Source organism: Mycetomoellerius zeteki, unplaced genomic scaffold (genome assembly GCF_001594055.1).
Source record: "Mycetomoellerius zeteki isolate Tzet28-1 unplaced genomic scaffold, Tzet1.0 scaffold470, whole genome shotgun sequence".
NCBI lineage: Eukaryota > Metazoa > Arthropoda > Insecta > Hymenoptera > Formicidae > Mycetomoellerius > Mycetomoellerius zeteki.
Genome location: NW_017257469.1, coordinates 249,829 through 274,695, shown reverse-complemented (window position 1 = coordinate 274,695; position 24,867 = coordinate 249,829). Strand labels below are relative to the sequence as shown.

General features: G+C 30.1%; 1 protein-coding gene across 7 annotated transcripts in view; it reads right to left on the bottom strand.

Moving 5' to 3' along the window:
* scrib (scribble planar cell polarity protein) overlaps positions 1-24,867 on the bottom strand; it is a 32,143-nt gene that overhangs the window by 4,137 nt on the left and 3,139 nt on the right. For 3 of the 7 annotated variants that reach the window (XR_001936829.1, XM_018455114.1, XM_018455117.1), the window contains exons 3-30: positions 22,099-22,177; positions 21,844-21,933; positions 21,603-21,723; positions 20,885-21,177; positions 20,654-20,787; positions 19,938-20,049; positions 19,622-19,788; positions 19,012-19,169; positions 18,813-18,923; positions 18,409-18,633; positions 17,853-18,089; positions 17,575-17,659; positions 16,801-16,965; positions 16,508-16,683; positions 16,249-16,386; positions 15,993-16,145; positions 15,835-15,915; positions 14,920-15,729; positions 13,113-13,220; positions 12,739-12,918; positions 12,161-12,190; positions 11,456-11,614; positions 10,418-10,798; positions 9,318-9,476; positions 2,648-3,085; positions 1,048-1,159; positions 872-928; positions 649-763 (exon numbers count right to left, since the gene is read on the bottom strand). Coding sequence is in view for 6 of the 7 variants with exons in the window: in XM_018455114.1 (XP_018310616.1) it covers positions 649-763; positions 872-928; positions 1,048-1,159; positions 2,648-3,085; positions 9,318-9,476; positions 10,418-10,798; positions 11,456-11,614; positions 12,161-12,190; positions 12,739-12,918; positions 13,113-13,220; positions 14,920-15,729; positions 15,835-15,915; positions 15,993-16,145; positions 16,249-16,386; positions 16,508-16,683; positions 16,801-16,965; positions 17,575-17,659; positions 17,853-18,089; positions 18,409-18,633; positions 18,813-18,923; positions 19,012-19,169; positions 19,622-19,788; positions 19,938-20,049; positions 20,654-20,787; positions 20,885-21,177; positions 21,603-21,723; positions 21,844-21,933; positions 22,099-22,177 (5,074 nt within the window). In the remaining variant the exon portion in view is untranslated. The remainder of the gene's footprint in view (positions 1-648; positions 764-871; positions 929-1,047; positions 1,160-2,647; positions 3,086-9,317; positions 9,477-10,417; positions 10,799-11,455; positions 11,615-12,160; positions 12,191-12,738; positions 12,919-13,112; positions 13,221-14,919; positions 15,730-15,834; positions 15,916-15,992; positions 16,146-16,248; positions 16,387-16,507; positions 16,684-16,800; positions 16,966-17,574; positions 17,660-17,852; positions 18,090-18,408; positions 18,634-18,812; positions 18,924-19,011; positions 19,170-19,621; positions 19,789-19,937; positions 20,050-20,653; positions 20,788-20,884; positions 21,178-21,602; positions 21,724-21,843; positions 21,934-22,098; positions 22,178-24,867) is intronic. The other 4 variants (XM_018455118.1, XM_018455116.1, XM_018455115.1 and 1 more) reach the window with 4 other exon arrangements.

The window sequence follows — 24,867 nt, the reverse complement described above, 5'->3', positions numbered from 1 at the left end:
ATTGCTTGTTAATATTCAAGTTAAACATACAAATGTTTAACATTATAAACATACATATATATTCTTTCTCTCTCTCCCTCCCATCCTTTTGTTCTTTCCCTTTCCCTCTTCTCACAAAAATATCAATTTATTCTAAAGTTAAACAGAATTATAAATATACTATTAATCAGGTTATACAAGATTTATTTAAAAACATTATGTATTCTGTTATATAGATTGTCGTAAATCAATTAACATGTATAATGTAAACATAATATTAACATAACTTTTTAAATTTTTTAAAAGGTATTTAGAAGTATTTTTGATATAATACATTTTATTCATGTAATCTAATAATTTTTCACTTAATTTTGTTTACAACACTTGTATATTAAATATTTAGTTGTGTATTTTTATACTTATTTATATTAGACATAAATGTTACCACTTAATCGATGCGTAGAATATATATCGTAATAGTTTGTATTATTTTCGAAATAAGGAATGATTTAGGCCGGTTTCACAGTCTGTTCTTATTTTAAGTAATCTCTTAAGATACTAATGCGGCTCTGTGATTGATTTATGACATCTTAAGACTATACATAAGATAGTCTAAAAGATAAGAATCGACTATGAATACCAGCCTTAAACATGAAGATTGAAGCTTACTTAGGTCGTCCATTATCCTGATCATCCATTGTATCGAAATCTTCGAGACCTTCGTTTTCATCAAGTTGTGCCCATGATTTGAGTTCATCTCGCGTCAAAGTGGCAATTTTTTTTTCTATAAAAACATGATTTTTATAGTTAATTTCAATTATGTTGAGATGAAAAATATGATAAATAAAAAAACTGGTCAGCTCTCTCTCTATGTTTACAAATAACAGCTTACCTTCCTCTTGTCTCATTTTTTCTACCTCGTCTTGACTTAAAAAACTGAATATTTTATCTGTAATGTATATACAATTACTGATTTATTTTTCAAAATCGATATCTTATATATAAGCATAAAATATATATAATATTTAAAATATATGGTATACATATACACGAAACATATATTCTCACCTGGTTTAGGCGAGGGTTTCAAATGTTCTTCCATGGCACTTTCGAATAACTTCTTTTTATCGCTGACTGACATTTTTGTTAATGGTGGTGTTGGAGATGAAGTTGGAGATTGCTGTGTTTGTAAACATTTCCACAAATAAATATCGATTTGTATATTTTTCATATAGAGTAATTATAACATAATAATCTCAAATAAAAAAATTACACATTGCATCCAGTCTCCATAAATACATGCTATAAATAAAATAGATAAGACTAGATTGGATTGCATTAAAAAAATTTGACGCTTTCATTAGTCGAATTTAATGGACAAATTCATTTTTTAGATTATAGAAACTTTGTTCCAGTATATATACCTATACAGTGATTCGTACAAAGTGATCAATTTAATTACTAGCAAAATTTGAAACATACGGAAAAATGGTTTATACCAACATGTTCAGTACAAGGAGGGACATCACATAGTGGAAATAATTATGGACGGACACGCTGAGAACATTTCAAGGTGAACTTCATTTTTTTAAATGGAACACCCAATTTTTCATTACATATTCTTGTAGCATACCTCGAGAGCTTTCCAAAATACTGTCCTGGATAACATTTGTCAAGATCAAAGCCATTGGAGGTTGTACTTATTTTCATTTTTATGTAAAAATGAATTTTAGTGCAAAAATGAAAATAAGAGGAATAATCTTTAATAGCCTTGATCTTAACAAATGTTATCCAGGACATGATCCTGAACAACATTCAAGAGATTTTAGCCGTCGACCGGACACCTTGTGTAATGCGAATGCCGGCGCGCGGTACTGTAACTTTCGAATCTTATAACTCGAAAAGTACACTCAAAAAAATATTTTATTATAGTGTTTTGGAAAGCTCTCAAGGTGTGCTACAAGAACATGCAATGAAAAATTGGATTTTCCATTTAAAAAAATGAAGTTTACTTTGAAATGACCCCAGCGCGTCCGTCCATAAAATAATTATTTCCACTATGCGATGTCCCTCTTTATACTGAACATGTTGATATAAACCATTTTTCCGTAAATCTTCAAATTTTGCTAATAATTAAATCGGTCACTTTATACGAATCACCCTGTATACGTATATATATGTAGAATATACATATCCCTGGTGAAAAAATGTTAATTTATTTTATCTTAGGTATCCCTGGTGGAAAAATGTTGCTGATTAATTATTCCACATTATGGAACACTTCAACAAAATTTCAACATTTCAAAAAAAATTTCAGTTTAATTTCAGCGATTTTTAGCTGAAAAATTCATTTTCAACAAAATATTTCAGAAAAATTTCAGTAAAATTTTCAGACAAATTTCAGCAAGAATTTCAGAGAAATTTCAGAAAATTTCAGAGAAATTTCGGTTGAATTTCAGTGATTTTTCAGTATGTTAGCTGAAAAATTTACTTTCAGTGAAGTTTCAGCAAATTTTCAGCAATTTCGCTGAAATGTTCCAAAATGTGGAATAATTTCAGCGAAACTTTTTTACTAGGGATATACATATATATGTGTGTGTGTATGTGTGTGTGTATATTCTATTAGTATATTAATAATATTATCAGTTAACATGCTCTTCAAACCCACCTCAACCTGAACATTTCCATGAACAGAACGTGCTATCTGTCGCTTGCTAAAAGAAGCCGAAGTGTCAAGATTTTCCCAGCATTCGGGAGCAGTTAGAGGTGTTGGGGGAAGTTGGAAACGTGCAGGTGTTTGATAGGAAATAACTTGTGGAAGAGAAGTAGATGCTTCCTGCAATGGCCGATTCGATTGTTCAATTTTAGATAGAGTAGGCTTAACATGGGACGAATAAACGATAGAATCTGAACTCTTTTTTAAAGACGGTGGCAGATCGGCAAACGTAATACTGCGTTTTGGCAAAGATTTTGTTTTCATTCGAGATGGTAAAGTTTGCATTGAAGTAGAACGTTCAAAATTTGTTGCCTTAGGAAGGTCAAGGATTGTAGATGATTTGGACGAAGAAAAATCCTTTGATGTTCCAGATGTCTCATTTGTTCTTGACTGGGTAAATAACATGGAAAATTATATTAATTATTAAGTTAATGGAATACGATTTAAATAAAACAAAATAGTTTATCGTGACATATTCGATTACATGCAAAACAAACAACATACTGCTATTTAATTAATATATATTATAACACAAAATACATATATGCGGATTATTCCAACACCACTCTATTAATCTATAAAACTATAGTTTACAAAATATTTTTTAATGATAAAATCGTTATTTACTTAATAGAAGAACAGTAAAATTAAATAGTAAAATTAAACATTACTATAATAGATCATTAAATATGAATTTCTTTAAAGTTTGATACTCATACTTTAAAACAGATTTATTTCACAAATGTTACATGTCATACAAAATCTATATAGAATTTAAAGAATTTCAAACTTCTTTGTCCGATCGGCTTTTCTGCTTATGACTGTCTATGTGTATGTCTTTCAATTGTACTATTATTGCAATAAATCATGCAACATGTTGCGCATAATTTAATTTATAAACATATGATCGGTATGTTAAACATGTTCTCACATATTTATTTTTAAAAAGTTATTCTATATTTGTACCCTATCCATCGTACGTATCGATAGTAGTAGTGGAGACTGTTATGTGCTTCAAATACTTGGAGATATTTAACAAGTTTCGTCTCACTGTGTTACGTTGCGACCATTTTCTGAATTATTATTTTATATCCTGTAGAATAATTTAGAGTAGATGTGTTGCATTTGATTTGTAATCACATATTTTTCTATGATATTGAAAATATATTTGCACCATTCAAACGTAAAATCTTTGTATATTTTATTTAGTTTTATTGCTTTATACCTATATAATTTAAATAAATTTAATTAGCATATAGGAATTTCGGTTTCGAAACAATCTTCGATTTTTATATTCGATCTTCTCAAAGATAATTTTAAAGTTAAGGACAAAAATATTATACATAATTTTGTTTTAAAAAATTTGTAAAAATCACACATTTTATTTGTGTTGAATTAAGAGAAAGTACGTACGTAAAAAAAATTATTATTTGATTTTACGAAAATTGTTTCATGGTACAGTCTCCTCTACTGTAGGATATTATATGAAACAACGTAGCAAATTAGTTTTTTTAATTAAAACTACATTACAGTAAAATAATGTATCCTTCAATAATATATACATATATGTATATGTATATATATATATCTGTTCTTTTCCTATCTAAATATATAATTATGAAAAAAGTATCTTTATCATAATATTCATATATTTTACAACAGGAATAACTATAACCATTTTCAGAAAACTTCTGTGCATAGGCAGATTATCTTAAAAACATCCAAATTTCATTCCTATTCCGATCAATTGGAACTTTAACATTAACATCTCTCAGATATCTTTAAGTAAATATTAGCTTATCTGATAGTTTGTAATAATATATAAACATCTGGTCCATTAGAGTTATATGAACATATAATGCTTATAGAAAATATATAGATACATTGATTCAAATTTCAATAATGATATGACTTAATTGTAGTACTAATGTACTGTCGAGACTATTAATAAGTTTAACTGAGACAAAGGCCAATATTCAAAACACACTCACAACAATGTTGTAACTCTTAACAATTTAAATTTAAAATATTATTTTTCTGTCGTTACAAAATTTGTATTTAGAACAGAATTAATAACAGCATTCTGTAAGTAAAAAAGCTCATCAAGCGTTATTTTATCTTTTCAAAACGGTTGGTCTTGACTGATATAAAAATGGTAGTAATTGATAGTATCAATTTTAATTATTTCTAGAGATCTAAAATTTGGTCTAAATATGCTTATTAAAAGATTTTGATTAAAAAATCGATATTTTAAAAAAAGAAAAATTACAACCAAAATGAAATGCAAGATGTCATGATACTCGCTACATACATATGTATTTATAAATTAATTATATATAATCAATAAAATTTTATGCATCGAATAATAAGACATTATATCCTTCTTCAAAACTAACAATAATATATAGATGACAATTCAACTACGAAAAATATATTTAATGTATATATATTTTTCCTAGTTGAATTATAATACATAGTACATATACACATATACACACACACGCACATACACAACACATACACGTACACACACGCATACGCACACGCACACACACATGTATAAAACCTATTTTGAAATTATATTATTTCTCTTTAATTTTTCTAGTATGATACATTTACTATTAAACTAAATTTAATATTTGTTTACATTTTACCAACAAAATATGAAACAATTATCGGCAATTTTTACAGATATATTAGGTTGAGACAAAAGTTCATAGCGCTATTTCATTTGTATGTCTCTATGTACATGATTAAAAAAAAAATTTAGCAATTCTTTATTCAATAAAGCAAAGTTTCAGCTTTAAAAAATTTTTTTTTATTGCGGTAAAATGATTTTTAATGAAGTCATGAACAATCAAAGTCAAAATGCTTTCTTTCTTTTATTTAATCTGCGATAACTCCTCTGACGGAAAAAAATACAGAAAAATTACATAGATTTGAGACAAGATTTTAGAAATTCTTAGTTTTTCATATTGGGACGTAAAGTGGTATTGTTTGTTTCGTGATAATATAAAATGAAAAAATGTTCTGTAAAAACTCGTAATACAGCGTCAGAAGACTTATACGAAAAAGCGGAGAATTTTTTGGTTTTCCAAATAAACTCTATGTCCCATTAAGAATATCTACGAATTTCTAGATTTGTAACTTCGAAGAATTTCTAGATTTGTAACTTCGAAGAATTTCTAAAATCTTGTTTTAATCCATGCAGTTTTTCTCCATCAGAGCCAGTAACAAAAAATCTTAGCAACATTTTTGAAAAACAATTTTGTAGGAAAAACTTTAAGCTTTTACGTTAGAAAGTTAAAAATTTTCACAAGTTTTTTTTTGAACCTGTGACAGGCCCACTAAGTAAGAAGATTTCTCAGTTTTTTCGACTCGTAGGTTTCTACACGTAAAACTTATCATATAACTCACAGAAATTCAAAAGATATAGTGAACTTTTGAAAGTAGTGATTTTAAACTTTAAAAATATCCCTTTTTTAAATTTAAATTTTGTTCATTTTTAATGAATATCTTTACAGCTGTTTGAATTTTAAAGTTCGTATTGCTACGAACTTTTATTCCAACCCAATATATCATAAAGAGTATTTTATATTATTCCTGATCATAAAATGTAATAATTAGAATAAATATACACATATATATACATATATATGTATATGTTTAGTCTTTAAAATTATTTAATAAATACAGTGACACTGAATATGTTAAAAAATATGTTTAAGTTAGAAGACATAATATTTTTTCAAAAAGTGACAGCAACTATTAAATAAATCACAATTATTTTTCTATGTATTCTTATATTATAATTAGAAAAGATAAACACAGATATATAACGTTAAGTACATAATTAAATTTCATTATTTGAATGACCGAAATATTTACTTACATAGTGGAAAAACTAATTAAAAAAATTTCTAAAAATTTTCTTGTGTTTATATATGTATAGATTCTTATTGTATTAAAAAGTTAGTTCTTATATCACAAATTGTCTATTCTTAGTATTCATTTACTTGAGATAAATCACCCAATGATTAATTAAGATTAAGCTGTAGCAACCATATTTATTTATACGGTATCGTATGTTACTAAATTCATTGCAAATAAATTTATGGATCAATGTACTGTTAAAAACATCCCATTAAATATATAAGAAATTTTTACTATAACTTGGTCTAACTATCACAGAAATATTTTTGTTATTCGATATCTATGAATAAATGAATTTTATATGTATATATATATATATATATATACATCCATACGAACATACAGACACACATCCATGCGCGCGTAGCGTAAGATCACATTTATGCATTATCATTTTTTAAAATTCCTATCCCGTTTTTATTAAAGCAAAAAATTAATTCATTACAGACCTAACCCAATCATCAGCATGTATGTAATAATACTTAATGTCGTAATGGCAGTATTAATAACAAATACACAGTAACAATAACTACGTTCTATAACACTAGTAGACATACAAAAATGCAATAAATCATGATTATACGCGAGTTAATGCCATGTAATTCTTAGAGAATGTTTTGCTATGGCATAGTCCTGCGGAATCAGAGGCATGGACGCAGATACAGGAAAAATGAGTAGAAAGATGTACGACTCACTCCTGTTAGAGGGCAGCCAAAGTAGCACTATCATCTTCCACTGTCTGTAAACATGTGAAATATCTCTCTTTTTGGCGCTCAGGAGACATGCCATGCTAAAGACAATTGATAACTGTACATTTCATGCGCCATTTAGAGTATCTAATGAAATTATGTAATAAATCTTATTTACATGATTTACGAATTCCATAAAAATTCTTCGATTTCTATATGTATATATTACAAAAAAATTCAATAAAAAAAAATTGTATAACATTTAGAAACTTAAAAAGATTATACGAGTATAAAATCAATTTTGATAAAACTTGTATAAGTACAGTCCATTTAAACATTTTAAATTAAAACATTTAAATATCTTCTATTTTAATTTTTATTTTATTAAAAGTACTATTATTCATTAAAACTATTACTATTTCATGATAATATAATATTCCTTAAGGGGAGCCTAAAGACGATAGTCATAATGTAAGTAGGACTTACACACAAACGATTTACGTGTCATTGACACATCACCATATATTACTACATCAATATCTCACGCACATTTGAACATAAATTTTCGTACAACGATAACGTTTTAATTAGACGTCTAATTGTAAGATCAATTCTAAGAACTCCATATTATTTCTTCGTGCGAACGACTAGTCTGGATTACTATTTCGTAAGTACAGATTGTATGGCTTTTATACGAAATAAATGTTGTCACGACGTAACAGCTCTAGAGAGTAGAGCGCCATGCTGGACAAAGAAATAGTAAAGATCTCAATTTCGAAATTTTTTATCGTGGCATAAACTCTGTCTCATAGACATGTATTAATGCTACTTTAATCTTGGAAAATAATTTTCGAATAAAAAAGGAATATATAAAAATGAAAAAAGTAATTGTTATAGAAAAATTATGTGATTTAATCGATAGTACAGATGGTTTTAAGATCCCCTTAACAACGAATAAAACATCCGACAATCAATTCTGTAAAAAACGCAACAGGCATTTATATATTATATCTTTTAAAATAATTTGAAATACAAAAGCTTTTTGTCTTCACCCTTCTTCATCTCTCTTTTTTCTTTCTCTCTCTTTCTCTCTCTCTCTCTCTCTCTCACACACACACACGCACGCGCATGCACACATTCATAGATACAGTTTCTCTCTTTCTATCTAAATTTTTATATTTCATGCAGAAATGCACATTTGCATGTAGTTGCGTATACGTGTACATGTGCATCTTGTATAAGTATTGTCAAAATTAAATTAATTGTATTCAAATGTCTTATACAAAGTAATGAGCTGACTATTAAATTACCTTTAAGTCTAGTTTGTTTCTTAATTTAAAAAATAATTAAATGTTTTATAACAATATAAATTCTATACATTAATTTACATCTTTTCTAAGTTTGAAATTTTTAACTTGATAAACAAAATATTTTAAATGATATTATACATTTTACTTCGTAAATTAGCAATGAGTGAAGTCAAGAGTGTATGCCATATTTTAAAAGCTATGAAAGCCATGCAGAGTATAAAAAAGAAAAGCAATGCTAATAATAAAATAAAATCTATTAATGGTAATAAGCTACTAGAGAAAAAGAAGTAAAATTATCTCATGCAACATTACATAAAATCTTAAAAAATATGAATATTTTATTCGTCCTACAGGATAAAATTGAATAAGAAAAATTACTCTTTTTCATTTATGATGAAAATACCTAATTAACAATATTAAATGAAAATATTTAATCAAATAATAAACAAATAAAAATGTAAGAAATGCACAAAATAAATTAAAGAGTGGTGTTGAATTTTTTTTTCAAATAAATATGACAAATTAAACAAAAAATTGATACTTAAGGGAAAGACATATTTAGGATAACATTTAGTACATTACACATGCAAGAGACATACTACGTGCATTCTTAAATCTGTCAGACTTAAAAAATATAAAATGTATACGTGTGTGCATACAAAATTCAAAGAAAAATAATATAGTACTTACGTTATTAGGATTTTGAGGTGCTAGTGTATGTTTACTCATAACAATCGTAGTAGTTTTGAGATCTTTAGTGCCCCCGGGTGACTTCGGTGGTACAACCATGTCAACAGGACTATTTGATTTGCTTACTAATGATTCTGCTGCACGTACAACATCCAATACCTATATCAAAGTCAGAAATAGAAAGTATAAATAGAACTAATCGAATTATCATATATAACTAATTCGAAATTTTTAGAAAATATACTGGTATAAACTTTGCGAAACATCGAGTGGCTTGCTCGGTGCGATTGACTCGCGATCTGTAGATCCAGGTTCAATCCCACCTGTGCCCACATAAGCGATTTTTTGCGTTTAAGGAGCTAAAAATGACTCCATTTGGTGATTAAGAGATTTTTTTATCACCAGCGCCATTCGGATCTGACGTTAAACTAGTAGGTCCCATACATATCAGTGGATATATATATGGATCCCCCAGCTTAAATATATTAGGCTAACAACTAACTTAATTCCAAAACAAATCCATTGTTATGAAAACCTCATGAGAAGTAGGCCCTATCCCCGTCTTGGGATATTTCGCCATCGAATGAATGAATAAATTTTTGCAGTGAGAGCTAATTCATTTACAAAATTAGCGAGAAAATCAGTCAACGAGACAATCAAGCATTCATTATCGAAATCAAGAAATTATCAGAAATCAAACAAAAAAAAACGTCATCCTACGCATGATCCTACGCTCGGTCGCGCATCTCAAAACTCTTCCAGAAAACAAATGAGTCATTTTGAAATCACATAGAAATAGCACGAAACGAGAAATCGGGAAATCGTCTTCGTCAATGAATAACTCCTCACTTTACAGATTCATTCTACATAATTACATTTTTTATAAAAATTAGAAAAATTATGGCTGGCTCTCTCTCTCGCTGTCCCTCTCTCTCTCTTTCTCCCTCTATACACAGTAATTATATTGTACACTTTCGCAACAGTACGCAGTGTACATTTTCGAATTTGGATTATAGCAAATAAAAATTTTTGTACAAAAACTATAAAACTCACAATTTGTTGAAATTTAGCATGTTACACATAAAATAAATAAATCTTACCTTTTCAGGTGTAGATTTCTCTCTTTGCTCTATAAGTGCACGTTCTCGTTCCTCTTGTTCCCAGGCAACAAGTTCAGCTTTCATTTCTTGTTCTTGTCTAAGAATCGCAGCTTCCTCATCATCTCGATCTAAACTGGATACACTTTGTGACAGAGATTTAGTATCATCCGTAGTTGGATCTCTTGAATCATGAGATGTTTTAACTCCTTTATCATCTCTATCATCGGATAACGTTAATATCGATTCAACTTCGCTTTTATCGTAACCTTTACACACAACCAACGTAATAGTATTCCCTGAGCAACGAAGAATGTTAACAGCTTCTTGATGAGTCGCACCTAATAACGATGTGCCATTGACTTCTAGTAACCTCATTCCAACCTATTATAAAATATATAGATTTAAGCATAAGGTGCCATTTTATGCAGCTAAGGAAAGCTGGCGTTTTACCGTCACTCCATCAATTTTCGTATACAGTTCAAGTTATGCTTAAAGTTCGATATTGTTCAACTAATAGTGAAACATCGCTGAAAATATCATAAGTGTATTTTGTACAGAGATAATTATATATATATATTTATATTTTAATTTTTAACTATGGTTGATAATTTTTTGGCAACATCCGAAAATACGAACGAGGTCAGGATATTTAAATAAGATTATTAATTAAGATAAAGATATTAAAAATATATGTCTGTATTCTTCTATGTACTGACTATTGTAATCCATTTTATTTTTTCTTAAATTAAAAACTAGCAAAAATAAATGAACGTCTTCATTGGCTTAAAGCTAGCGAAAATACGCTCCATGAAAAGAACAGCGAACAATTTTTGAACGCGGCTTTGATTGTGGTGGAGTGAGAGTAAAACGTCAACTTTCCTTCGCCGCATAAAATTGCACCTTAAATTATATATATCAAAAGCGTGTTTCGAACATTTTCTTTAATCATCCATAATTTAAAAAATTAAGGTATGTAGGACATATGTTCATACGACAAAATATTGACATACATTTATGAAATATCTTGTACATACACACCTTTAATCGTCCATCCCTCTTAGCTGCACCACCTGAATTAATTTTCGATATAAAAACGCCCTCATCGGTATGATCCAAAGGATTGCCTTTCTGTCCTCTTCGCCCTCCTTTAATGTGCATACCTAATTTCTCACCAGCTTCCTTTGTTATTACTAATTCCTAAAACAAATTACATCAATTTTCACTATAAAACAGTTTATCTCTTTTGTGTTTTCGCATAAAATTATAAAAATAAAAGATGTTACGCACATACAAAACTATAATTCGTTATATTTTATTTAACAATAAGTAATCGTCTTTTGTTTCAAGATATACTATTATATATGTATAGTAAATTGTTTAATTTGAATGATTCATTTGTGTATGTATATTTTAGCAGTATTAAAATTTAAACGCGGCGCGAGCAAATTTTGGAGAAATTTAATGTTAATAATTTTAAAAATTGTAAAAACGGACCAAGTACGATTAAATTTCCATAGAATAAAAATCATATTATTTTTATTTAGCATTTAATATAAATATAATGGCATGAAAGCAAAATAGCACAAAAAAAACACTTAAATATAAAATAAAGTTTGTGTAAAATTGCACGGCATAAGCAAAAGCGTCATTCATAACGTGAGAGTGAAATTTGCAGCTTTAGTGTAGGAATAAGCATTAATGAAAACAAAAATTACGGTCATGTGAAATGCATCGAGTACTTACTGTCACAGGGATGTACTCTATTTCGACCAGCTTGCGGGGCAAATTATAAAAAAAACCGCATTAGGTAAGGAAATAATCACACGCTAAAGCACTGAGTGCCATTGTGTTCGCAACTAACAAGCATTCCTTGGAAACGTTAATAAAATAAGAAAAAACATTTTTTTTTAAATAATTTATTTATTTAATATAAAGTGCCTATAATTCTAAGCATAAAGGTTAAAGTGATTTTTCCCTAAGGAAAATAATTTCTCAAATGTGCATGTGTTTATAAAAGATTGAGAATAATGATTTAAAGATACTAAAAAATCATTGTACTATTTGTGTTGCATACTGTATGAATATTTCAAAGATGCTAATAATACTACACATATGTTGTTCAAAGAAATACTCATCATATACCAATGTAATAGTTAAATAATATAAACATAAAATGTTTTGTAATGGTAAAAGAATATGTATAATATGCGTGTGTGTGCGCGCGCACACATAAAGTTATATTTAATCTGTAGTCTTATAGCTGTATAAGCATCTAAACAACTGTTTAAAAGCGGTGTCATGCTGAAAATTGTATTATCTACCTGATAACTTTCTGGAAGTGGATCATGTTGAATAGTAAGCACGATCTGATCGCCTGGTCTTAAAAGTTCCATTACCGCTTCTTGATGCGTAGCCTTTGTTACATCTGTACCATTCACCTTCAATATTCTATCACCCATTCTCAGTTTACCGGACTTGGCTGCTATGCCACCAGGAACAACCTAATATAGTTACAATAAATGTACATGTATATATACGTACACACGTACACACGCACACACGCACACACGCACACACGCACGCACACACGCACGCACGCACGCACGCACGCACGCACGCACGCACGCACGCACACACACACACATATATAAAATAATATAAACTACCGTAAATTAAAATAAGGCTACAGACTTACGTGAGATATAAAAATTCCCGGTTCCTTTGCACCAAATGGTGTACACGAATGATCGGTTCCTCCTATGATACTGAAACCTAAGGAGCCTTCTTTGACAAGGACGACATCCTAAATAACATAATTTCTAAATTAGTTATATATTCAAATAAAAGTTTTAATTTTGTAAAGTGCAAAGATATTAACGGGAATAAAAGTTTAGAGTGTATAATATTTAGTGTGTGAGAGAAGGATAGAACAAGCTATGGATTTTTTAATACACTTTTTATTTAAATAAAACAGTGACAACGATACTTCTCCACTTTACTATTCCATTTTATTAAAAATGATCAAAGACAAAACAAATCGTTACACTACTTACCTATTCTCATGGCAGAAGATAAGTACATTGAGATTATCATAGTCCGTTGATAGTTATCAAAATTAATTCTAAGATCATTCCATTAATAGATATTTTCAGACAATTTTATGAAAACATAGAAAAATAGACATAAGAGAGAAATATAATTAAATAATTTCACACATATACATGTAAAAAAATTAGTTAAAAAGATATATGTATGTAAAAAAATTAATTAAAAAGATATATGTATTCAAATATGTATAAAATAACAATAGTGCAGTCTACAATTTCCATTTTCTGAGATAATATTTCCATAATTATCCTTTCTTAAATTGCAACTATGTGTAAATGTTTATTGAAATATATCTCAGTTATGTCTTTAAGACTTCTGAGTAGTCGCAGCAGTCATGCAGAATCTTAACGTCATAAATGAAAAATGACACTTAATTTTTAGATATTTTTATTACATGCCACTTGTAAATAAAGAGAATTTGGATAAAATGAAATGATAAGACTGCTTTAAAACATTTGTAAAAATAGGTCAAAGCTATCCTTCCTCCCCTGGAGCATATTCGGATTCTCATCCGAGTCTCATCCTTGTTTCAGTAAACAAGGATGGAATGATACCTGGGTAACACTCGGGTGGGAATTGGTGGGAATCTGAATAGCCCTAATAACAGTCATTAAATAGTTGTAAAATCACAATTGAAAATAAGCTACGCATGCGTATTAAGTAAAAGCGCTTTATGTGCTTTTTACCACCTTTCACAACTATTTATTGACTGTCCGCGAGAATAGCTTCAACTCAAATGTTTTAAAGCGATTTCATTATTTTGTTTTAATCAAATTGTCTTGATTTACAAGTAAAATGTAATAAAAATTAATGTTACTTATTTCTCACTTATGACATCACGATTCAATATGGACGCAGCGACTATTCAGGAGCTTTAATTATGCAAATGGAAAAGCTAGGGAAGAAGCCATAGGAAAAACGACAATGTATAAAAAGAATGAAGATATAAATATATTTTTTATTTATTTTACTTTTTTGCACTTTCTATACTTGAAATAAAATAAATTCAAAATGTTAAAATAAGTGTTGTAGGATTTAAAAATATCTATTTTATTTACTTGAAAATTGATTATCATTTTAAGCAAATTTAGTTATTTCAAATCGCAATCCGTTAAAAAACAAAAACTTGACGTAAAAATTAAAATACTATTTGACAAGTATGATAATTTGAATATATAAAAAGTAAAAATATAAATAAAAGCTTTTAGCATAAAAATGTGCATAAACTAGTTCTATATGTAATGAAAAATTAAACGAAATTTTGATAAAACAATAAATGCAAACAACACGAAATAAAATAGCAAAACGAAAATAATGAGATATAATGTATAGGAGTGAGACTACACTGGCAGTATATGTGCAATGTATTTGATGCTTCTCTAACAGGCACATACCTCAATAATAAGTGGTTGCACCAACTGGTTGTCGGTCACTCTAGTTACGACGGTCTCGGTGAGTGTACTCTTTGTGATGGTCTCAGTAACTTTACCGAGTGTGGTAGGAGCTGGAGGAAAATTAACATCTCCAGGCAAAGTATCGGGCTGCTTTATCGTCACTGTCACAATGGGGCCCTGATGGGAGTCTGGTGAAGGCGAGGATGTTGGAGGTCGAAGGAAATGAGCGGGGATCATAGCTTGAAATTCCTCGTTGGTGATTGGCTTCGGTACCTGTATGTCTTCCTGTGGAGATGCTGGTCTAGGCTCTACATGAGGAGTCATAGCTGCAGAACCAACATTATTTGTAGGCGTCGTCTGTGAAACACTATGTCTTGGAGCTGGTTGTGGATACGTTTGATTACTTGTCGGGCTGGGAGATATTGGCGAAACATTCTTCAGAGTGTTTCCTGAATCAGTTACACCGTTCATTTTAGGCATCTCATCGGATTTTATGGGTAATGCCGGTGGCGACGGTGGTGTTTTTGAAGTAGGACTCGGTGTTAATGCTTTGTCAGCATCCATGGAGCGACGATATCCACCATACCCAGGTCTATTTGCCATATAACTATTAGCATTATACAAGCCTGTGTAAGGTTTTGGTGCACCTATAACACGTGGCGATTTTTCAGAAGGAGTTACAACAGTGGCAAGATTCGCTTGAGAAAGTGGCATTTCTCGTTCGACTACTAATCGAACAAATCTTTCTAAACCTGTAAGTAAACCCACTGCTTGTTCGTGTTTTGCTCCTCTCATATCCACACCGTTAATCTGAAAATTACAAATTGCGTAGAAATCATACAAAAATTATTAATTTGTACTTATATTTTATCATTTAATACAAATGTAATGCAGATTTGATAAAGAAATACTTACAGATATTACTTTGTCTCCAATCAATAATTTACCATCTTTTTGAGCTACTCCACCATCTGTTATTCTCGAGATAAAAATTGCCTAAAAAATGTAGTGGCTAGTAATTAATCTCAATTGAAATAATAGTATAAAATTAGTTCTATTGTACAAGTGCTTACATCGCTATTATCCTTAAATGATGGCGAACCTTCTCCACCGGCAATACTGAATCCAAGCCCATTTTGATCTCGTATTAACGTTGTGTGAAAAAGAACGGATACCATAGGTTCAGTGTCTTTTATAGTCATTATAGGCTCAGGAATCTTTTTTATCTACGAAATATATAGTATGTATTTATATAAATGTTAAGTTTAAATCATTATATAAAAAAAGTTATGACATTTGAAAATGTTCACAAAAACACTAATATATTACCTTTGTAGTTTCATGAGATATAGATGTGTCGCCATTTTCTAAAGTATGTGACAATGCTGTAGATGAAACGTAAGATGTTGCACTTGGTGCTCTACTTGTACTTAAGCTAGAACATACGGAATCTTTTCTCGTTGGTGCCTGAGAATAACAGACAAAAATTAATATGAATCTTGTTATTTGAAATAAAAATCTTGTCATCTGGCAACTAAATTAATGTGATATTACTTGAATAAAAAATGATAAAATAATTATTTTATACCTGTTCATATGGCGGAATTATCCTTGTAACTTCTCTTATAACAACTAACACAAGTACACGTCCACATGCTTTCAATACTTCCACTGCATCATAATGATCTACATTTACTACCGATACTCCATTCACAGATATTACTTTATCTCCTATCCTCAAACCAGCTAAATCTGCGGGTCCACCTAAATAAATGATCACATAACATATAGGTAATGAGCAAATATTTCATGATCATAAAATAGAAATGTTTACATGTATCAATGCGAAAAATTTTAAATTATTCACTTATAAATGTTTACCTTCAGTAACTCTTGAAATAAAGATGCCTTCATCATCGCCTTTAAAAGGGGTCGATCCAATACCACCAGCTATTGACAAACCTAATCCACCTGTCGTTCTTTCAATATGAATTTCATATTGCTCTTCCCGTATTTCCAACGCTGGTTCAATATCAGATGTGGCATCTAAAATAAGCCTTTAATTAGTTATTATCAATATTTTTAATAAATATGTATACATCATCTTGTTGTTGTACATCAACATTTACCTTTTCTAATTTTTTTGTTTTTAATAAAACATTTATATCTTCTAGGCATCATATATCAAGTAATCTATTACTTTTATATAAAATAACTTTATTTATATAAAAATATCACATGTATAGCAAGTATATTGTTACAATTTATCAATTTTCTAACGCGTACCATTGAGAGATACACTGATAACTGAATTAGAGATAAGACTGAAGGTAGGGTAAGAGATATATCTTATCACATATTCCCACTTCTACTATGCAATAAAATGATTCAAAGATACGTACAGAAAATCTTTAAAATCTCCTATTAGTCTTTTTCAATCAAAATTTCTATAAATTAACAAATATAATAAGAAATCTTCTATTAATATTATAAAAAGCCATAATTCCAATAAGAACTGAATAAATAAATGTTGCTTAATAAAAGTTTAATTTATTTTATGAGTAAATGAGTGCACGCACACATTTCTGTTTGTGTGTGTGTAAACAGCAACAATGAAAAAACTGATTCTAATTTTAATTTAATTCTTAAATTTACCTTGACTATGCGTGTCATACGTTTCCATAGATTCTACTTGTGATGGTAAAGATGTAGAAGTCTCATCAACTTTTTTCATAAGTGCCTATAAATATAAATGTTAAATGTTACTATCGATTTTATAAATACATGTATATATGTAAATATATTGTCAAATATAAAGTAAGCATTACATGTCTCTTCATAGAAAAAGTTAATTGTTAGTAACATTATTATAATTATTACAAATAGAAGTAAAAAAATTGTTTATGTAAATTTGAATAACATAAAATATCAACCTGAGCAATAATAGAAGCAACTTTTTCTTTATCAACTGCTGTATGAATGCGTTTATTTTTCAGATGATGTGGAGTATCTCTACGTTGAAGTTTATTAGGTTTATTTGGATCATAAACATCTTCGTTATTTGCATCTTCTACAATACTAAATTCAACGTGTCTTTGCACATCTTCATTTTCAGATTCTTCTTCATCTCTTTCTTTTGATTCTGGGACAGAATTTTCAGTTTTTACATTCTGCGAAAATAAAACATTTTAAATTTAGTAAAAAATAGAAAGACTTTATATACATATATATATTTCTATTTCATATGTACATATATGTTTTTAACATTCTTTTATGTGCGTGTCGTGCGCGCGCGCGTGTGTGTGAGAGAGAGAGAATGTAAGAAAATAAATCATAATATATACATTATGCATAATGCATATAAATACTTTTAGAAATACTTTGTTTAATCAGTACGCATCTTTATGTATCAAAAATTGCAAGCACTGCAGTAAATGAAAGATAAATGACTTATATATTTATCAGAATAGAGAATTTTCTAAAAGTTACCGTGTGAAATTCCGTGACAGATTGAATGGGAAGATCATTCGCTTCTTTATTAAGTTGAGTATCTGTGCTATCAGCATCAATGTCAAGTGTTGGCATTTTATGATCCTCTTGTACAATATTGCATTCTACATATTCCTCTTGCTCAGAAACACTTTGCGGCACATCTACAGAGTTGACTGGTGGTTCAGATTCTGTTTTATCTAACCCAAATGTTTGAGAAACATCCTGAAAAAAGTTTTAACGAGATTATTTTACAAGATAACGCGAAATAAAGTCCAGTTAAGAATGTTATAAAAGTTAAGTCTAGTTAAGAATGTTATAAAAGTTAAGAATGCACATATGAATCGTTTCGACAAATTATAATTTAATAATTAAAACAAGAATAAATTAAGCGTGAGACTTACCTGTTCATCCGTAGAGTCTGATCGACTTTCACTTTTTCCTTTGCTAAATAACTTATGCGCTTTAGCTTTTAATTCTTTTGGATGTGGTGTATTTTGACGTATAAATGGAATCTATTTGCCGAGATAAATGAAAAATAAAAGATAAAACAAAAAATAATACAAACTAGCTCGTAAAAAATCTGTAAAGTAATAAACGCACCTCTTTATCAGTTTCTGGTGGCTCGTCAGTAAATTTCACGGAATGCGTTCTTGAGGCTTCTCTTTCTTGCCAACCTTCATCATCGCTACTCGTCAACTCACGCATTTCACAACCTTGAACATTTCTCATACCAACTAACATTCCTAATCTACCTGAATCTAAAAAAATAACATCAATTGTACATTGCTAAATACATGAAATCAAAATAATTAGATAAAATTTCATGAATCATTTTACAAGGATGGCCACCTTTTTTATTTAACTTTGACTTAAAGATATTTATTTTTATAGTTTCATACATCCGAGTTACAGAATTTATATATTCCAGATAAAATTTTGAAAAAGGACAAAATAAAAAATAAAAATATTTAATTATTTATTTTGCATCGTATCCCGTGCAGATCAGTGTATGTGTGTACTATATTTATATAATATGAACTTTGTAACAATTTTTAATTAAAGTCTTAATTTAATTAAATCTGCTATCATGTATTATATTACTAATAGGAAATTAAAAAAAATATCATTAGACAAAACTTATAAGAGAATTTGTAGGACAATCTCCAGATGAGAAATCAACAAAGTAGATTAATCAACGGTTATTACTAACCATCAGGATGGAATTCCAATTGTGGCAAGAGAAAACACGTTAGTACTTCTTGTCCCGTATCTTCATCAACGTCGGTTTGGAAAGTTAACATAGGTTGCGCTTGATTTTCGCTTAACCATACCGCCTTCAGGTTCAGGTTGATTAAAGAATATGGTAAATAATGTAATCTGTGTAAAACAAAATTTAATATTAATAAGATAAATAAACGTACCTTATCCATGTAATGTTTTTATATCTTGCTTTATATTTACGTATTTGATAATTATAATAATGCTAATTACGTGGGTGTAGGAAGCAAATTACAAAAGTTAGATACCTGTTGCCAGATACATCTAAAACATGAAGAGCAGTACACTGTCCCACTTCAACCGGAAGATACTGTAATTTATTATCTCTTAAAGATAGCACACCCAATTTCTTCAGATTTCCTAGAGAATAGATAGAAACATTAACTCCGATTATTCAAATTTTTTTTCTTATAATTTAAAAGTTGATTTTATACATATATTCGAAGTTGCACAATAAAAATATATACAGGGTGTCTGGTAACGACCGCAAAATATTTCGTGCGTGTGTAGAACAGACTACACTGAGTCGAAAAGTCCTGTACCATTTTGCGGTGTCAACAATAGTTAAGGAGATATTAACGTTTAAAGATAACCGAATAAGAGCGTCTGACTGGCCTATTGCTGCCGAATGCACAACCCACCAATCGCGGGGAGTGGGGCAAGCACCCCACTCGCCGCGAACTACTAAGCTCGAACGGCGCGGCGCGCCTGATAGGCCATCCCCACTCCCAGCGGCCCGCGCGCCGTGCGATTTTGGCCGGTGGGTTAGGTTGTACATTCGGCAACAGTAAGCCGACCGGACGCTCTTATTCGGTTATCTTTAAACGTTAATATCTCCTTAACTATTGCTGACATCGCAAAATGGTACAGGACTTTTCGGCTCAGTGTAGTCTGTTCTACCCACGCACGAAATGTGCGAATTTTGCGGTCGTTACCAGACATCCTGTATATTTCATCATCTTACCAATTTCTATCGGTAAAGATTGCAGACTATTTCTATCAACATTCAAATTATTTAAATTATAAAGTTTGCCTATAGACAAAGGTAGCTCCAAAAGAAAATTCTCTGTAAGAATTAACTCTTGCAAATTCTCGCATCTGAAACATAAAATATAGGCAAATTTTTATCTCCAATTAATCTTATCTTTACTTTTAATAAATTAATCTAATTTAAATTTACATTTCATACACTTACCTTCCTATATTTGGGTTTAGGGTAGAAAGTCTATTTTGATCTATTTTAAGAATAGTTAACTTTTTCAATTCGCCAAGCCCATCAGGTAACTTTTCAATAACATTCTGCGATAAATGCAAGTCTGTTAATGATTCCAACCCGCCAATTTCATCAGGAAGATCCTCTAAACGATTTTCCGAAACATCTAAACACGCTAGCGTTTTCAGTTCCCCAATTTCAGGTGGCAAGTGTTGCAATTGATTGTGATCCAGCCATAATTCTTGTAGTGCTGGTAATTGTCCTATATGTGCAGGCTACAGAGAAAATATATAATGAACATAATTATTTCTATTAATTTCTTTTTTCATTAATTTACGACTAAAATTTATAACTAAAACTAGTTCAATCAATTAATATAAAGCTGTCAAATCATAAAAAAAATAATTAAATTCAAATAATAAAAAAATCTATTGATCAAAGTAAAATTTATAGCAATGTAAATCTGATATAATGCGGATATCCTTATCCTTAAAATATCTTTCCTATAAGAATCTATTATTAGAATCAAAGTTTACAATATATATACAAATGTATATGTATACATACAAGCGCGAGCGTGCGTGTATACACAAGAAATAATCAAGAAAACATTCTCCCTGAAAGATATGATTGTTTTCATTCATTGCATTGTTAATTTACGATAAATTGTTAAATTACGATAAAAAATCGCAAAACTTACCAATTCTTCAATCTCATTATCACCGAGATCTAATCGTTCGAGTTTTAAAAGCTGGGAGAGTGATTCAGGCAAGGATTTGAGCAAATTTTCTCTTAATTCCAATGACTGTAATGCCTCCAAGCTACAAGAGAAATATGTACTTTCAATAATTTGTGAAACAATGAATAAAATTATATAGTAATACCTGATATATATATATATATATAAAATATTGTAACTTTAAAGTTTACTTCGATATTACCTTCCAAAATCAGATGGCAAGTTTGTAAGGGACATATCATTAAGTCCGAGTACAGTTAAATTTCTCAGCTGTACAAATCCTGCTGGAAGCCTGAAAGAAACAATCATTGAAAATTTACATTGCTTTTAGATCAAAGAGAATACTTAACAATATGCTGTCGAAAGGAAAGAATATATATATACTGCAAAAAATATATATATTGTAAAGTGTTATTTGAATTGAAAAATAGAAGAAGGGTAAGAACAATTGAATAACCTTGGAATAGGATTACTGCTGAAATCTGCCACCTGTAGTGCTTGTAAATTCTTGATATTTTCAGGAATGTCTGGTATATCTATAAAATAAGGTAAGTTTAATTTTAATGATTAAATTCTCTTCTTTACATACGCAACAAAGCATGCGGTTGTGCAATAAACGAGCAATATTAAAATATGCAAACGCAATGCTATTATTTTAACTTTCTGATTATTTATTCAAGAGAGTGATAGTCTATTCCCATACAGCTGATACAGCACAGAATTTGCAGCAATATCGTTGCAAAATTTCTGCAATATTGCTGCAACATGTAATGTTACAGCAGTGTTGCTGCAACTTTTGTGCAACTTTGTGCTGTAAGGGTTATTAATGATATTTTTACAAAATTAATGACTAAATAAATTCTCTCAATTTTACATACTTTTCGAATTTCCTAATTTTACATATCTTCCTTTATACAATATTGCATTAAAAAATAAAAATAAAAAATAAGTCAGCTCGTTTCTCCGAGTATTTCGTTTCATATCCAGAATGACTCCGTCATATCGCGACAGTCAAACGCAATACGAGAGGAAATTACAACAAAGCGTGATTCCGCTACGAAAAAAAAATACGTGACAACTTCTTTCAGTCGTCGACTTTCTCATCACACAGTCATTTTAATTGCAACTGTAACGTTATTGCGACAAAAACTTGAGATTCTTTCAATTAAGAACGTTTTATAAAATTAGACTAAGAAAGCTTACAATTAGATATAGAATATATATATATATATCATTACAAATATAGCAAAACAAATTTGTATTAATATTACATGATTTTAGACTAAGTTTTATACGTAATGTCTTCCAGATAAAAACTTATTCGCTAAATTAGTTGTTTAAATATATCTAACAAGGAATAGTTATAACAAATATATGAACGCATTAATAAGAGTTACCAGAGGACATTTTCTTTGATATTTTATTACGGAAATAGATTAGACATTGAAATTGAAAAAATTGCCAAGTCGAGTATTGACCTGCATGAGTTTACACTATAGAAGAGAGAGAAAGAGAGAGAGCTCGATTCTATATGGAAGAAAGAATTTATGGATGGATGGAGATGCGACGGTCCAGAGGCAGCCTAGGACACATTACGCCCTTTTCCCTTTTTTATGCAAGCGACGTCAATGTTCAGACGCTACTACATTGCGACTAGTCAGCGGCCCCTTTTGATGCAACCGCAATAAACATTATAAATAGCATGAAACGTCCACCCTCGGCCTTTGTAATTTACCTCAGGGAGGTGACGGGAGATCGTTACTGTATTACACGTCGTGTTTGCGTGCTGAGAGAACCTACATAAAAGGACGAGAAGACGACGAGAAGAAATCTCTCGCCATTCTACTTCCATTCCGATTTGTCTATTAGAACGTATTTATGAGTTTTATTCCATCTCTAATTCAATTCCTGAGAATAATCGGTGAATAATTTCATTCGGTTGTTAAATAATTATAAAATGAGCGTAAATATGCGTAATATAATGCGTATGGAAATTCTAAAAATTCAAATTTACATCTACAATCTTTTCAAGTAGAAACAGCCTAGAGCTTCAGCGTCAAATTATATCGGATCGATTCGGTAAGAAAGCTTTATAACTTTAAATATAAACGTAATCAAATGCACATCTGTATTATTAACAAGAAAGAGAGAAAAAGAGACGAAGGAAAATTAGAAAAGTGCGATTGGAAGGTACAGCAACGACTATGAGCTAGTGCAGGCATAGTTCTGTGGTTATCTCGATCGAACGGTAACCTTCTCGATCCGAAACCTGTTGCGATAGCGTAATCTTTATTTTTTACGCATTCGAGAGGTGGAGTGAAGTTCTAATCAAGTTCTATCCTATCCTTCTATCCTGCGTGTTGCGTGTCGCATGTAACATCGTGGCTATTCATCACGCGCTCATTCCGGATGACTCAGTGGCAACGAATGTACGGATATTGTTGTAAACGGAACCAAATACATAACATCTTTCTCAATACATAATTGATCGTAAATGCCTACACACAGGCAGCGATGCTATGTTTACATGCACGCAGCGTCCATCTATTGTATAGATGTAGGAAATCGCGACGCGCTCCCAATAATACGATGCCATAGTCGTAATAATTAAGCTTAATGCACAATTGGAAAATACAAACAACGTGAAGAGAGAATAACAGATTTTTCAACCTATCAGAAACCATCTATAGCAGAATACACGGATCTACACGGTAAATCTACACGGAGAGAATTTTTTCTTAGAATTTACTCTGAAAATATGACAATCGTGGGACAACATTGTATTTCGAAGAATTTTAATATAAATCTCTCTCATTCATTAATAAAACTACAATGAAATAAGTTTAAATCACTAAATAAAAGAAGGGCTACGAGCCAATTATAATGTAAAATATTTAATAATTTAAAATTCGTACATACAAACGTTTCGACACCGATCGGATCATTTTCAATGTAAAACAACAAACAATATTACATAAATTATCGGAAAATTCGGTCACATTATAATGTCCAGTAAAAACGTCGGTTGTATTCGTAATATGCGGTCCATATGTAAAAATATAGGTGATCTCATCTCACTTTTCACAATTCTACAATCTTAAATTGTCTTAATGATGTAAGTTAGACGCCGAGAAGAAAACGCAATTAACAAAGTTATATTTAATAAAAAGTAAGCCATAATACTATTGGATATAACATTTATCCTCGACGATGTACAGCGACGTTA